This window comes from Diabrotica virgifera, chromosome 8 (genome assembly GCF_917563875.1).
Source record: "Diabrotica virgifera virgifera chromosome 8, PGI_DIABVI_V3a".
Classification (NCBI taxonomy): Eukaryota; Metazoa; Arthropoda; class Insecta; order Coleoptera; family Chrysomelidae; genus Diabrotica; species Diabrotica virgifera.
Genome location: NC_065450.1, coordinates 33,303,743 through 33,317,649, shown reverse-complemented (window position 1 = coordinate 33,317,649; position 13,907 = coordinate 33,303,743). Strand labels below are relative to the sequence as shown.

Genomic DNA, 13,907 nt, shown 5'->3' with positions numbered 1-13,907 from the left:
GATCGTGATTTCTTCCAATATTCCTAACAATGTTTATCCATTGGTCTCTATCTTCAGCTGCTCTAAGAGCTTCGCAGAATTAGTTTCCAGCTGAATGCTTTATTTGGTCAGACCATCTAGTTGGTGATCGTCCTCTTGATTTTCTCCCCGGAACGTTTCCAGAAACAATTAATCTCTCCAAACTGTCGTCGCCTCTGCGAACCACGTGACCAAAGAATTGCAGAATTCGTTGCAGACATATTGTGGACAGCCTTTTTTAATACTGAGTTGGTTTATAATGGAAACGTTTGTCCTATGAGCTGTCCAAGGTATGCGCAATATTCTTCTCCAGCACCACATCTCAAAGGCATCAATTTTTTGGCGCTCGCATGCGCGAAGTGTATAAGTCTCTGCTCCGTATAGAAATATTGAGAATACAAGGGCATTCACCAGTCTCATCTTGATATTTTGAGAGATAGATCTGTCTTTCCAAAGTTTAGTTAGGCGACTCATCGCATTTTTTGCCATACCAATACGTCTCCGAACTTCTGCTTCACAGTTACCATCGTTAGTTATACTAGACCCGAGATAGACAAAGGTGTTTACTATCTGGTATTCCTGTAATATGTTAGTCAGTTGAATAGTGTCGAATCTGTCGACCACCATTATTTTTGTCTTAGCTTTATTGACTTTCAGACCAACTTTATTGTTTTCGTACTCAACTCTTCGCAGATCAAACATTTCTCGCTCATTTGCTGCTATAAGTGTAGTGTAATCAGCAAATCTTAAATTGGAGATTTTCCTACCAGCTACTGTTACTCCACCGGCCCATCCTTCTAAAACCATCCTCATGACATGTTCACCATAAATGTTAAATAAGTCAGGTGACAACACTTGTTAAATAGCTTACAAAAATCTATCAAAAGACACCAACCTCAACCAAATTTTCCTTTGAAATCAACTTTGAAATCTTAAATGGGAACCACCATTTTTGTGGCAGAGTTGGATTCTTTATGCAAATATAAGTAATTGCATGAAATTTTTTCGAATTAATGATAGAAGGCGCTATAATCGGAAAATGATCGGCTTATATCCTGGGAAAATTAGGAAAATTATAGAAAAGGTCTAATATATCGAGAAGTACAATGCGAAATGAAAACACAAAAAAACACATATTGAATAATATTTATCAAAAATCTATCGAATGACACCAAATACGACCCCGATCATCACCCTCTGGGGGAGGGGCGGGGTGCAATCTTAAAAGGAAAACCCCATTTTTGCCGATGCGCAATGGATGACGCTATAATTGCAGAAAAAAGTACACATTACAAGTCTGCAAACTAATTTTTATGGTAGTGAATATTTTGCAGAATCTGAATATGCAATAAAAAATGGGGGTTTCTATTTAAAATTTCAAAGTGGGATCATTTAAAGTTTTAAACCACAGGAAGCAGGAAGTGTGGGTGGGGGTCGTGTTTTTCGATAGATTTTTGGAAAACATGTGTTTTTGGTTTTAGACAGTGTGCATAATTTTCCTAGAGAATCAGGATAAATGGTTTTTTCTGCTTATAGCACATTCTATTAACAATTCGAAAAAAAAATGTCCCGCATAAAACTTACATATTTTTGAATAAGGAATGCAAATCTGCCAAAAACAATGGGGGCTCATATTTAAGATTTCAAAGTTTTCTTCAACCCCACCCCTAGAAGGTAGGGGAAAAGGTCATGTTTCGTGTTATTCGATCGATTTGTGAAAAATATGGAACACGTGTTCATCAGAATTTTTATCTGATGTAAATTTCGCAAAATATTCGACCGCTCTCCTATTTTTGGCATACACGGTATAAAGGAAGAGTATTAAGAAAGCCAGTTTGAACCAGATAATATATTTTACTGTTTTCAATATTTTCTTTCCCAGGTCAAAGTATGACCATTTAAAACTCTAAGTAAATTATTATCAGTAGTAATTAAACGAGAGCTCTAAAATTATCGATTTGTATCCCGATTAACACTTTGACAGTTTTAATTTCACAATCCGAAGGGGAGTGAAATTATGTCAAAGTGTCACGAGAGCAAAACAAATCTGTAATTTTAAGAGCTCGAGCGTCATTCGATAAGATTATTTCATGAATAAAAATGTCTTTTTAAATCATTTTAACTAATATTTTATTGATATCTTCGCCTGAATATTTGCTAAACCTGTTTGTGGTGTTCTCTTTGACAAGTTGTAAAATATTAATTGTGATTAATCTCACTGAATGTTCATTTTTGCGTAGCAACAGAGGGCATATGACGTAATACTTGACGATGGGCAATTATCGAAAAAAATTACAGCTGTAATTTTTATTCTTGTAGCATTCTATTGGTCAGCATCTCTATGATAGAAATAATCAGCACAACTTGTACTTGTGAACCATTCGTATCAAACTAAAAAGGGATCCAAAGACAAATCTGCCAAAATAGTGGTGTTACCTGCAGATCGTATCGTAATCATATCATAATATCTTCTAATGTAAGAAAGACGATTTTAATATCTGAAATTTTTTCAATAATAGTTAAAAAATGTTGAAGAAATTCATACAGTTATATTATCATTACAAGCATGCAACTGCTTTATTTGGATGTCATTAAAATTTTCTTCTTCAAAACGTTTACAAAAGTAGCATAATATTAAACACGAATCGTGCAAAGTAGGATCCACCTAGACACACACACGTACCCTACGGCGCCAACCGAAGCACCAACTTGAGCTCCCATAGCGCCCACCGTAGCCCCCATAGCTCCAACTGACGCGCCGACTTGTGCGCCCATAGCTCCAACTGAAGCGCCCACTTGCGCACCCATCGCTCCGACCGAAGCACCAACCTGCGCACCCATAGCTCCCACCGAACTGATTATGTTAGTGGGGAAAAAGCTGCTAGAAGTCGAGTCGCCTGTTAGTGGACCGCCACTGCCACTGCCTCCGGAGTGTGGTCCTGCTGAGCCGCCGGACCCGCTGTCCTCTGACGGGGTCTTGTGAAACAACCCCGTGCCGAAGTCCACGAGATGAATCGGTGAGCTGAGTAAGCATTAGCGGGCAAAATTTTTGTTAGATTGAGTAGCATCAACAACAATAGTTATTATTTAATGTAACATTACCTGATAGTATTTTTTTCCTTTTAATTATCATAATAAAAAAAAAAGATTTTTACAAAATTACAAGATTACAAAAAAACCTTTTGTAGAGTACTCGTAGTTCTTCATTCTTCATCTTCTTATTATGAAATGAAATAAAAAAAGTGGATGATTTCTGATAAGGTCGTTTCAAGAGGCATAAGCACCAAGAAGTAAACGAACAGTAAGACTAAGAAATTGAAAATGGTTATTAATTTTTAAACGAACAGTATTTGTAATACACTCCTGGTCAAAAAAATCCGGACACTTTAAAAATGGGTAATTTTTGATGTCTTGAATTTCGTAAACCTGTTGTCCGATTTAAGTGATTTTTTTAATATATAGCCTTATTCTTTAACAATATCGCTGTAATAATATTGTTTCTAGACAGGTAAATTGTCATTGTATACCGGGTGTACCAATCAAACTGTGTTTTTTTTCTCAAAGTTCACCACACCCTGTGGAATATTCTAGCGTTTATAAAATACTAAAATTAAATCCTAACTATAGCCTCAGGTTTTCTTAACATTCTGTTTTTTGATTCATTCGCGTATGTTAGATAATAAAAAGTTAGGTATTTTAACAACTAACTATGTTTTTCATCAATACAGGGTGTTTTTAACTAAGTATGACAAACATTAAGGGGTTATTCTGCATGAAAAAATAATGACAGTTTGCTTTATAAACGTGTGTTCGTAAATGCTTTGTTTCCGAAATACGTTAAAATTTTTCTTACAAACTGACGATTCATGTATTGCTCTAAAACCGGTTGAGATTTGCTAATGATATTTGGTGGGTTTTAAGAGGTAGTTATTACGCACTTTTTGACATACAACTAAGAATTTTATCTTCCACCATTGGCGCGCATACGGGTAATATGACCCGCACGGGTAATGGTCTGAATTTTTTATAGAAAAAATTAGTAGGCCATTGAGAAATTTCAAATTAAAAATGTTTTTTGAATTCCTCGTTCAATTTACAACAAAAAATCTTTCTTGCCTTTTTTTCATATGAGGCGCCGTCTTCATGCAAAAAAAAAAATAAAACATCTTAACGTTTACAAAGTATTTGATTTGAAATAAAAGTATATACAGTGGAACCTCGATTATCCGTCTCTCTATTAACCGTCACCTCTGTTAACCGTCAGGGTCCGTACCTACATAAGTTATATTGACTACCTAAGTTAAAATTTAGTCATCAATTCATTTTGTTTGAGCATTGCGATAAGCCAAACGAAATTCGTTGAAATGTACACGTGCAGTTATGCCACCACCGCATTTTTTTATGTAAATAATTTTTGTTCTTATTCAGGCCTCTGGATTAAATTTCAATTTATTTATTTTTTTTTGAAAAATGGCTTTGGCAGAGCCAATTAGCCAGACTTGTTTGTGATTGATTGCAGATTCATAGTAATAAATTTCTTATAAACATAAGTACATTTTACAATATTATTTTTATAGATACATCGGTACATTGTGTAGCTTTTTTTATTTTGTTTTGTTTTTTTTTTAATTATTTTACTGTTTTTTAATATATATTTTAATTTGTGCGAAACACTTTTTTTTACTGTTTTTCTATTCTTTTTTTATTTTTGTTTATATTTTTTTCTTTTTTTATTTATTATTTTTTTGTTATTATTTTATTATGTGTTATTTTTTATATATTATTTTTTTTTTATTTTTTCAAACCACATTAACAAATTATGCCTATTATATTACGTTTACAACTTGTATTTACATAATTTAACATGTTTATAAATGAGATGAAGAATTTCCATATCATTTGTAAATATACAGTATTAAGGTTTATTGGGAAAAAATATTTTAAATCTTTTAATTCCTTATAAAGGTCGTTTATGTTATTTATGTTTAATTGCCATTCTAATATGACATGTGTTAGATCTCCGATTTTGCCACAAGTACAATTGGGAGTATCTGACAAGCCGATTCTATGCATGTAATATTTATATATATAATAGGTGATAATTGATACCGTGCTTTTAGAGTTCTATTTTTAGAATCGCAAGCCGAAAATAAAAATGCACAGCACAATAATTATGACAGTCAATATCTGTGTGTCACCATAATTAAATTTGATTCAAATTCGAACCTTGATTGTGTCACTTAGTCGTTTGATAAATTAAGTTTTGTTAATGTTCTATTAACCGTATTTTCGATTATCCGTCATACCCTTGGTCCGGTGCCCTGACGGATAATAGAGGTTCCACTGTAATGCATATGGAAACTACCTCGAATACTTTGTAAGCGTTAAGATGTTTTATTTTTTTGCATAAAAAGGCGCCCCATATGAAACAAAGTCAAGAAAGATTTTTTGTTGTAAATTGAACGAGGAATTCAAAAATGATTTTTAATTTGAAATATCACAGTGGCGTACTAATTTTTTCTTTAAAAAAATTCAGACCATTACCCGTACGGGTCATATTACCCGTATGCGCGCCAATGGTGAATATAAAATTCTTAATTGTATGTCAAAAAATGAACAATTGAACAATAACTACCTCTTAATACCTACCAAATTTCATTTGCATATCTCAACCGGTTTTAGAGCAATACATAAATCGTCAGTTTGTAAGAAAAATTTCAACACCCCGTATTACGGAAACGAAGCATTTGCGAACATACGTCTATAAAGCAAACTGTCATTATTTTTTCATGCAGAATTACCCCTTAAAGTTTGTCATACTTACTTAAAAACACCCTGTATTGATGAAAAACATGGCTAGTTGTTAAAGTACCTTACGTTATTATTATCCAACATAAGCGAATGAATAAAAAAAACAGAATGTTAAGAAAACCTGAGACTAAGATGAGTTTTAATTTCAGTATTTTATAAATGCTAGAATATTCCACAGGGTGTGGTGAACTTTAAGAAAAAAACACAGTTTGATTGGTACACCCGGTATACAATGACAATTTACCTGTCTAGCAACAATATTATTACAGCGATATTGTTAAAGAATAAAGCTGTAATATATTAAAAAAATCACTTAAATCTGACAATTTTTCTTAGGAAATTCGAGACATCAAAAATGACCTATTTTTAAGGTGTCCGGATTTTTTTGACCAGGAGTGTAGTTTTTATTCGGGAAATACCCGTCATCAGCCTTTTTTCTGTTTCATTTTGATTTTGATGCTGTTATGCAACAATCCGGTATGTTATGTTGATCCGGTATGCAACAATCTGTTAGACAAAGGTTAAACAAAATTTTTATTGTAAGGCACGTTCGCCCATCTTTATAGCTTCTATTACGACTCCATCTTCTTCTGGTGCCTTGTTGTTTTTCATCTTCTTCATCGCGTCCTGGATTTCGCTTAGTGTGATCTCTGGCATGAGCTGAACCCTGGCTGATAATTTTGCGTGATGCGGCGGCTTCCAAGTTCGTTTGACTTGACTTTGCTTGTGTATAGTTCTCGACAGAAGTCTTTAACTATGTGTAGTAGTTCTTCTCTATTTGATGTTGGGACTCCTTCTTTGTTCTTTAGCTTGTGTATTTCACATTTTTCATTGTTTAGCCGTCTTTTCACAGACTTTTATTCTCTTCTATAGTTCGGTGGACCTTTTCATTCTTAAATTTCCTTAAATATTTCCTTATAGCTTTGATACTTCTTTGTTTATTTTTCGCAGTTCTTCTTCGTCAATTCTTTATTTCTATCTTTCGATTAAGTCAACACACCACCAAAGCAATCGAAGTGCAGTATTACGCCACACACGCTTTGATTTTTCTGTATAAGCCATGATCCCTACTGTAAGTAAGGACTGCCTTATAGAAGGAAATGTATTGTTGCCCGCGTTCCTCTACTAGCAGAATTTGTGGCACAAAATAAGGACTTGAATATAACACACAAATTCCTATTTCGTATATTTTTTTTTATATTTAAACCTATCTGGTTCTTCCATCACGATAATAGTTCTTATTGAAGCTCAAAGTCCAGTTTGCCGCAAGATACATAATATATAGTTTATAATATGCTTACATAAAAACTCATTTAACATAATAAGTATGATAGTTAAATTGAAAAACGTTGTTTACTACATATTATTGAAAGATATGTATAAACTAATACAACGTAGAACGTATACAGGGTAGGGAGAAAGTATGGAAACACGGTAATTTCTCGGGAACCGTTTAAACGATTTTTATAAATTTTGGTAGGTAAGGGTGTTCTAATTAGGCCAATATTATAGTGGTAATTACATTGTTGTCAAATCTTCCGTTTTTCTGGAAATCTAATGAATCTTCTTATTTTAAATGGAACACCCTGTATATTTTTTGCGTTTTGAAGTCCTTAAGAAATACTGATTATTTTTAATGTTATATTTGCTATACCTAAATGCCATAATTTGGAAGTTATTGCTACATTTATTAAAACAAATTTTAACAAATATAAAATTCAATTTTTTCGGCCCGGGTAGACATTATTTTAGGTTCTTTGGATCATTGGGAACAAAAAAGGTCTTTTGTAATTTTCCTCAAAAGTTAATCGTTTCCGACTTATAAACAATTTAAAACTGAAAAAAATCGAAAAATGACGAGTTTCTAGGTTCAAAAACACACATAAATTAAAAAATCATTTTTAAAATTAGGAAATACCTAAATTCAAGCTAAAACCTTTTTCTATCAGATCCCTGTAAGAAGTTTTGGCATATTTTATTCTAAAACATTGTTTTTTTTTTAATTGTTCATGAAGCTCATGTGAGAGGACTAGCGATCGGGCTGCATTAACGACTAAAAAATAATATTTTAAAATGAAATAAGATCAAATCACTTATCGGTATCTGATACAATAGGATTGAACTTGAATTTAGGCACTTCGTAGTTTCAAAATTAATATTTTTTACTAGTGTTTTTGAACCTAGAAAATCGTCATTTTTCGATTTTTTCAATTTTAAATTGTTTATAACTCGGAAACGATTAACTTTTGAGAAAAATTACAAAAGAACTTTTTTGTTCCCAATGATCCAAAGAATCTAAAATAATGTCTACCCGGGCCGAAAAATTTGACTTTTATGTTGTTGAAATTTTGTTTTTAATGAATGTAGCAATAACTCCGGTTATGGCATTTAGGTATAGGGAATATATCATGAAAAATAATAAGCATTTCTTAAGGACTTCAAAACGCAAAAAATATACAGGGTGTTCCATTTAAAATAAGAAAGTTCATTAGATTTTCAGAAAAATGGAAGATTTGACAACAATGTAATTACCCCTACAGTATCGGCTGCATTAGAACATCCTTACCCGCCAAAATTTCTAAAAATCGTTGAAGCTGTTCCCAAGAAGTTTCCATACTTTCTCGCTACCCTGTAGTATAGCTATATCCAGGTAATATTACAATAAAATGTTGTACGAAAGAAATATCGTAGGAGGTAATATCAAAGAAGTATTGTATACAAACCTTGAAAATACTTTTGAGAAAACTGAAGAATGTTGAACGTCAGCTGCTGAATGGGGTTGACTAGGAGGTTTATCTTCATCTTTGTCTCCGCTGAGAGTAGTTTCGACCCAAGACAAGGGATATGACAGTCTTTTTAACATCTAAAAGAAAAACCATATAAGAAATGCAGTAATAATACACATTATAAGATTACACAGCTTAAACTAGTATTAAGCATATCCATAGGTAAAGTCGATTCGCTTTTCTGAGTCACAACTGTCTATTGACGTTAGTAATTTCTTTTTTGGGAAGTTTAGTTGCTAGACGTGACTGGAAATTACTAAACAACCAAACATACCTGCTCTTAGCCAATATTATTAATAGTAAACAGACATAAATAACATAAACCTTACGGCTTACGTTTTGGCTTGTAACAGTTGTTGTCGTTCAGTCAGTCTCAATCAACAGCAGTTTTATTAAAGAATTTAAATAAGTGAATTGGTGACATGGTTACTATAATAAGGTATGTCCTAAAAGTTTTGGCACAAAATACTTATCGAATTTTTTATTAATGAAGAAATTTAATTAAACACTAACTAGTTACCACAACTTACAACTCAATGCTTAACTAAACTCTATTATGAAATTATGTGGAGTAGTCCATTCTTCTCTACTAGACGCAAATTTCTTGGAATGTCTTTCATGAGGTCCTGACCGGAATTCAGGTCAATAATTTCTCTTAGTTGTTCATAAATTTGTCGTCTCAACTGTTCTTCATCTTGGGCTTCCCAGCCTCCATGATAAACTTTCCTAAAAAGTCAAGCCCCAAAAATCCTCTAATGGGCGAGCCTGCGGCAAGTTTAAAGGATTACATTTTTTGAGAACAAAGGGTATTTTAGAAGCTAGTGTTGTAGAAGCTAGTTGTAGGTATCTCGTGAGTAGCAGTGTCCAGATCGGAAGTAGTTGCGCTTTAGAGTTTTTGGAGCACTTACGTCTCTTTCGATATTTAAGACCATTATTCCTCAATTCCAACGGTATCATACTCTTAGAAGATCTGTATTGATGAGCCAATCTTCTAGTTTCCATGCCAAGGTGGTTTTTTGTTCTTCTCACCAATCTCTCTGACTTCTGTGTAGTAAATATACGTGGTTTTCCACATTTTGGTAGATTCAGCCATGGTATTCCCTGCTTGCACTTCGTTGTTGTTACCTGCTTGCACTTCCTATTGGAGACCGTCTCTCGCCGTATTTACTACCCTGTTGTCATTCGGCTCATGTGGTCATTCCGTTCTACTCTTCTGTTTCTTATCCAGTTCTTAATGTTCTCCAATTTGCATCTCCGTCGTATATCTGTACTTCTAGCTCTGTCCCATAGTGTCTTACCACCGATTTTTCGAAGAGTTTCCATCTCTGCTGCTTTTAGCATTATCTTTGTCCTCTCTGAGTCAGGTCGTGTTTCTGTCGCGTATGTCATTAGCGGTCTGATGACTGTTTTATAAATGCTGCCTTTCATTTCTTTCCCGATATTTTTATTTCTCCATATTGCTTCATGCAGGTAACTAACGGGCCTGTTTGCTCTATTTACTTAATCTTCCACTTCTGTTTCGAGATTTCCGTAACTAGATAGTGTGATGGCAAGAAATTTCTCCATCACTTTTTCTACTTCTAACTCTCCAAGCTCTAATGTACATATTGGTAGATTTGCTGTTGTAACCATGCTTTTTGTCTCTTTTGGGGAAATTAACATTTTAAATTTTCTGGCGGTTACATTACATTTGTGAAGTATATTATGTTGTACATCATCTTCTCTTTGAGAGATTAGTAATGTGTCATCTGCATAGCAGATTATTTTAAGTTGTATTTCTCCCATTTGGTATCATTTTTTAGTTCTAACTTGTTTTATTTTATCCATGATCAGGTTGAACAATAGATGACTCAAGGAATCCCCCTGTCTTATCCCATTGCCAGCTTCAATTGGGTCAGTTAGTTCTTGTTTTACTTTTTAATTATTCCTAGAGATATTTCTCTTGTGTACAATAAATGGACAACGTCCTTTAATTTGACCCTGTTAAATGCCTTCTTAAGGTCTATGAAACATAAATACGCCGGTTTTTGTATTGTAATGATTTCTCTTGAACTTGCCTCTTTATAAACATAACGTCGGTGCATGATCTTCCCGACCTAAAACCTTGTTGTTCTTCTGCTAATAAAACATACCTATATCACAATTACCTATATTATAATAATTTAGTAACCACAGAATAATTTTGATTTCTAACCAAAGAATAATGTCATTTCGACAGAATGAAAAAAATTATACATGTGTTACTTTGGTACTTTTGACACTTCGACAGAATGACACTGATTAATTGACATTTTCTTTGTTTGAATTCTGATTTGATAAAGTTTGAATTCTGAAAGTGACACTGTGGCAGACAAAAGCGCATGGTGTGTCGGGGAATACACGACATAAGCAAAGTTTCTAAGAAATTGTATATAAAATGCAAATTGTTTTAAATAACTTATTTTCATATCCAACTGTACCACCCTGGAGACTTAATATTCCCATTATTATTACCTCTAAGTGTTTATCCATAGAATGTCACAAATCCTAACCTTATCAATATCTTATTATAGTTATTACTATTATATTAGACGCATCGAGAACCGAGGATAGTTATGCTGCTGCTTTTTTAATAGAATAAACTTGCGTGCATAGAAATCCGCCCACTTAAAAATTTGGTCATTTTTGATGTCTCGTATTTCCTAAACCTGTTGGCCGATTTAAGTGATTTTTGAAGTTATACTTCTTTAGGCGCGATTTCATTGAGGGTGAAATTTTATTAATCTGCGCGCATGCGCACACAGGCAGTATGGAGTTCGTTACTAAATGTTTTAATTTATGTATTTATCAGTCCAGAAAATGTGTGGAAAGAATATATTAGTGTTTTTAAATATATTTTTCTGCAAACTTGTTAAAAATGCAATTTATAGCACTCCATAGGAGAGTTAAAAATGCTACTTTAAAGCACCGGTGCTTTAAAAATTTTAAGGCACTGCAGTTAAAAGTGAATTGTCAAATTGTGAAACGTCAAAATATTTATATTTCATTTATTAACATTAATAGATATTAATAATATACAACTTGCGCAATTTGAAAAAGGTGGTTTAAAAGGTTTTTTAAAATTTAATTATAAATAAACTGTATAGAATATACAAAAATAAAAGTAGATGTTATTCTGATTTACGTATTGACAGTATAGGCAGTTTTGATGTAATGAAACAAGAAAGACAGTAAAGAAAAATATAAAAATGGAATGTCAGTCAAGTTCAAGTAAAAGTTTTTATAGGTATTGTCCTGTAATTGAGAATGAATAAATTATAATTGTTGATACATAAGAAGTTTGTAGAAAAAATATTGTATGATATAGGTACGTGTTAAAAAGTACATTTTTAAGGCACACATGTGAATTGCAGAATGAGCGAAGCGAATCTTTCACACGAAACTTTCACATACATGCCTTAAAATTGTACCTTTAACATTTATATCATAAATAACTATTATTATAATTTTTGTGTATTTGGACTTGTCTACCTCGGGAATAAGATAATAAGTAATATTTAAAGTATTTTATAATTCACTTCGTCTGTTTGTCACTATGTCTGAGAAATCTTATAGCCCGGATAATCAAAAAGGTATAGCTCAGTGGTAGAGCGTTGAACTGGAAATCAAGAGGACCCCGGTTCGAATCCCGGTGTTTTCTAATCTTTTTTTTTAATTTTTGGTATTGTTTTAATAAAAATTTTTGGAAAGTAGTAAGTAAAAATTAATTTAATCTTTAAATAAAATACAAATAAACTGTCCGAAAGTATATTTATTTCATTGAAATCATATTTAGAAGTATAGAACTTCTTACGTGCGTACAAAGTACACACATATTCTTTTTTTAATATGTTATAGCCTGATTCTTATTTAGAAACGCCCTATATTGAGGAAGAACATGTCTAGTTGTTAAAGTACCTAACTTTTTTATTATCCAACATAAGCTACTGAATAAAAAAACACAATGCTAAGAAAACCTGAGGCTATAGAACTTTTAGAAAAAACACAGTATGATTGGTACACCCGCGATACAATGACAACTTACCTGTTTAGCAACAATATTATTACAGCGGTATTGTTAAAGAATGAGGCTATAACATATTAAAAATCACTTAAATCGGACAACAGTTTTAGGAAATACGAGATATCAAAAATGACCAAATTTTTAAGTGGGCAGATTTCTATGCACGCAAGTTTATATGAAATATGCTGTACGAATATCTTTATTTTAAAGCATATTCACTGAAGAAGCTATTGCAATTTTAATGGCACTCGAATTATGCCAAAATATACAAATGCCAACGTTCTACTAATAATAGATTCACAATATGTACTAGAAAGCATAAAATAGTGTAATCAACTCATACTGTTGCTACGTTTACGTAAGATTTATTATTCCATATAGAAAAAGTTCCTTGATAAAAAAGAAGGAGAATTTAAAATCTATAATGTTCTCAAAGTATCAAAATTACTATAGAATATCAAAAAATCTATATAAACAGGAAATGGCAGTTCAAGTAGTAGTAATAATTGACTGTTTAAATAGTTCCGTCATTCAGTTAGAGCTTTTAATTTAAACAAACTTTATAAAATACGTCCACGGGATAACAGCCATTTCCTAATTATTACCACTGACAGTACGTATCAATGATACTACATATCGACGTACGTTTCAATTAATGTTTTGATGTAACTTGTTTGAAAATCAATCGTGACGCATGGGAAAAGATAAAATGGAACAACTATAGGTACACAGCCAGCTATAGGAAAATTCTTTCCTTGTGAATTTGTTTAACAAGAGTCAAAGACGATATCTAAAATATTCTAGACGTCTTAGAAATGTCGCCAAACGTGTCGTAAGTTTTGGAAAGTCAGAAAATGTACCTATATAAACAGGAAATTGGCAGTTCAAGTAGTAGTAGTACCCAATTGAGCTTTTGAACAGTTTTGTCATAGTTAGAGTTATTGAGTTTTACCTTATTTTTTCTACTATCAGCCTTATCTACATCTTCCTTTGACTCAGAGTAACTAGTTGACAGTGGAGGTTGGCCAGGGTCGAGCTCCGAGCTAGAATCCAAACTAAATGACACCGAGTTCGTCTTCTTTCTCGCAGGACTATCTGTAGGTTCACTGGTATAACTCAAATTGGTTGCTCCAATTGTGATTGGCGGTACCCAATCTTTGGAAAGTACTATATCAGCATCGCTGTATTTCTAAAAAATCAAAAAGAAATGAGTTATTTGTGCATCGAGCTAATTAAACATTTATAACATT

General features: G+C 32.8%; 1 protein-coding gene across 7 annotated transcripts in view; it reads right to left on the bottom strand.

The window, feature by feature from the left end:
* Positions 1-13,907, bottom strand: part of LOC114336519 (TLD domain-containing protein 2) — a 911,210-nt gene that overhangs the window by 542,642 nt on the left and 354,661 nt on the right. For 6 of the 7 annotated variants that reach the window (XM_050659400.1, XM_050659401.1, XM_050659402.1 and 3 more), the window contains 3 exons: positions 13,610-13,846; positions 8,553-8,692; positions 2,702-3,040 (listed from right to left, as the gene is read on the bottom strand). In XM_050659400.1, coding sequence (XP_050515357.1) covers positions 2,702-3,040; positions 8,553-8,692; positions 13,610-13,846 — 716 coding nt within the window. The remainder of the gene's footprint in view (positions 1-2,701; positions 3,041-8,552; positions 8,693-13,609; positions 13,847-13,907) is intronic. The other variant, XM_050659405.1, reaches the window with a different exon arrangement.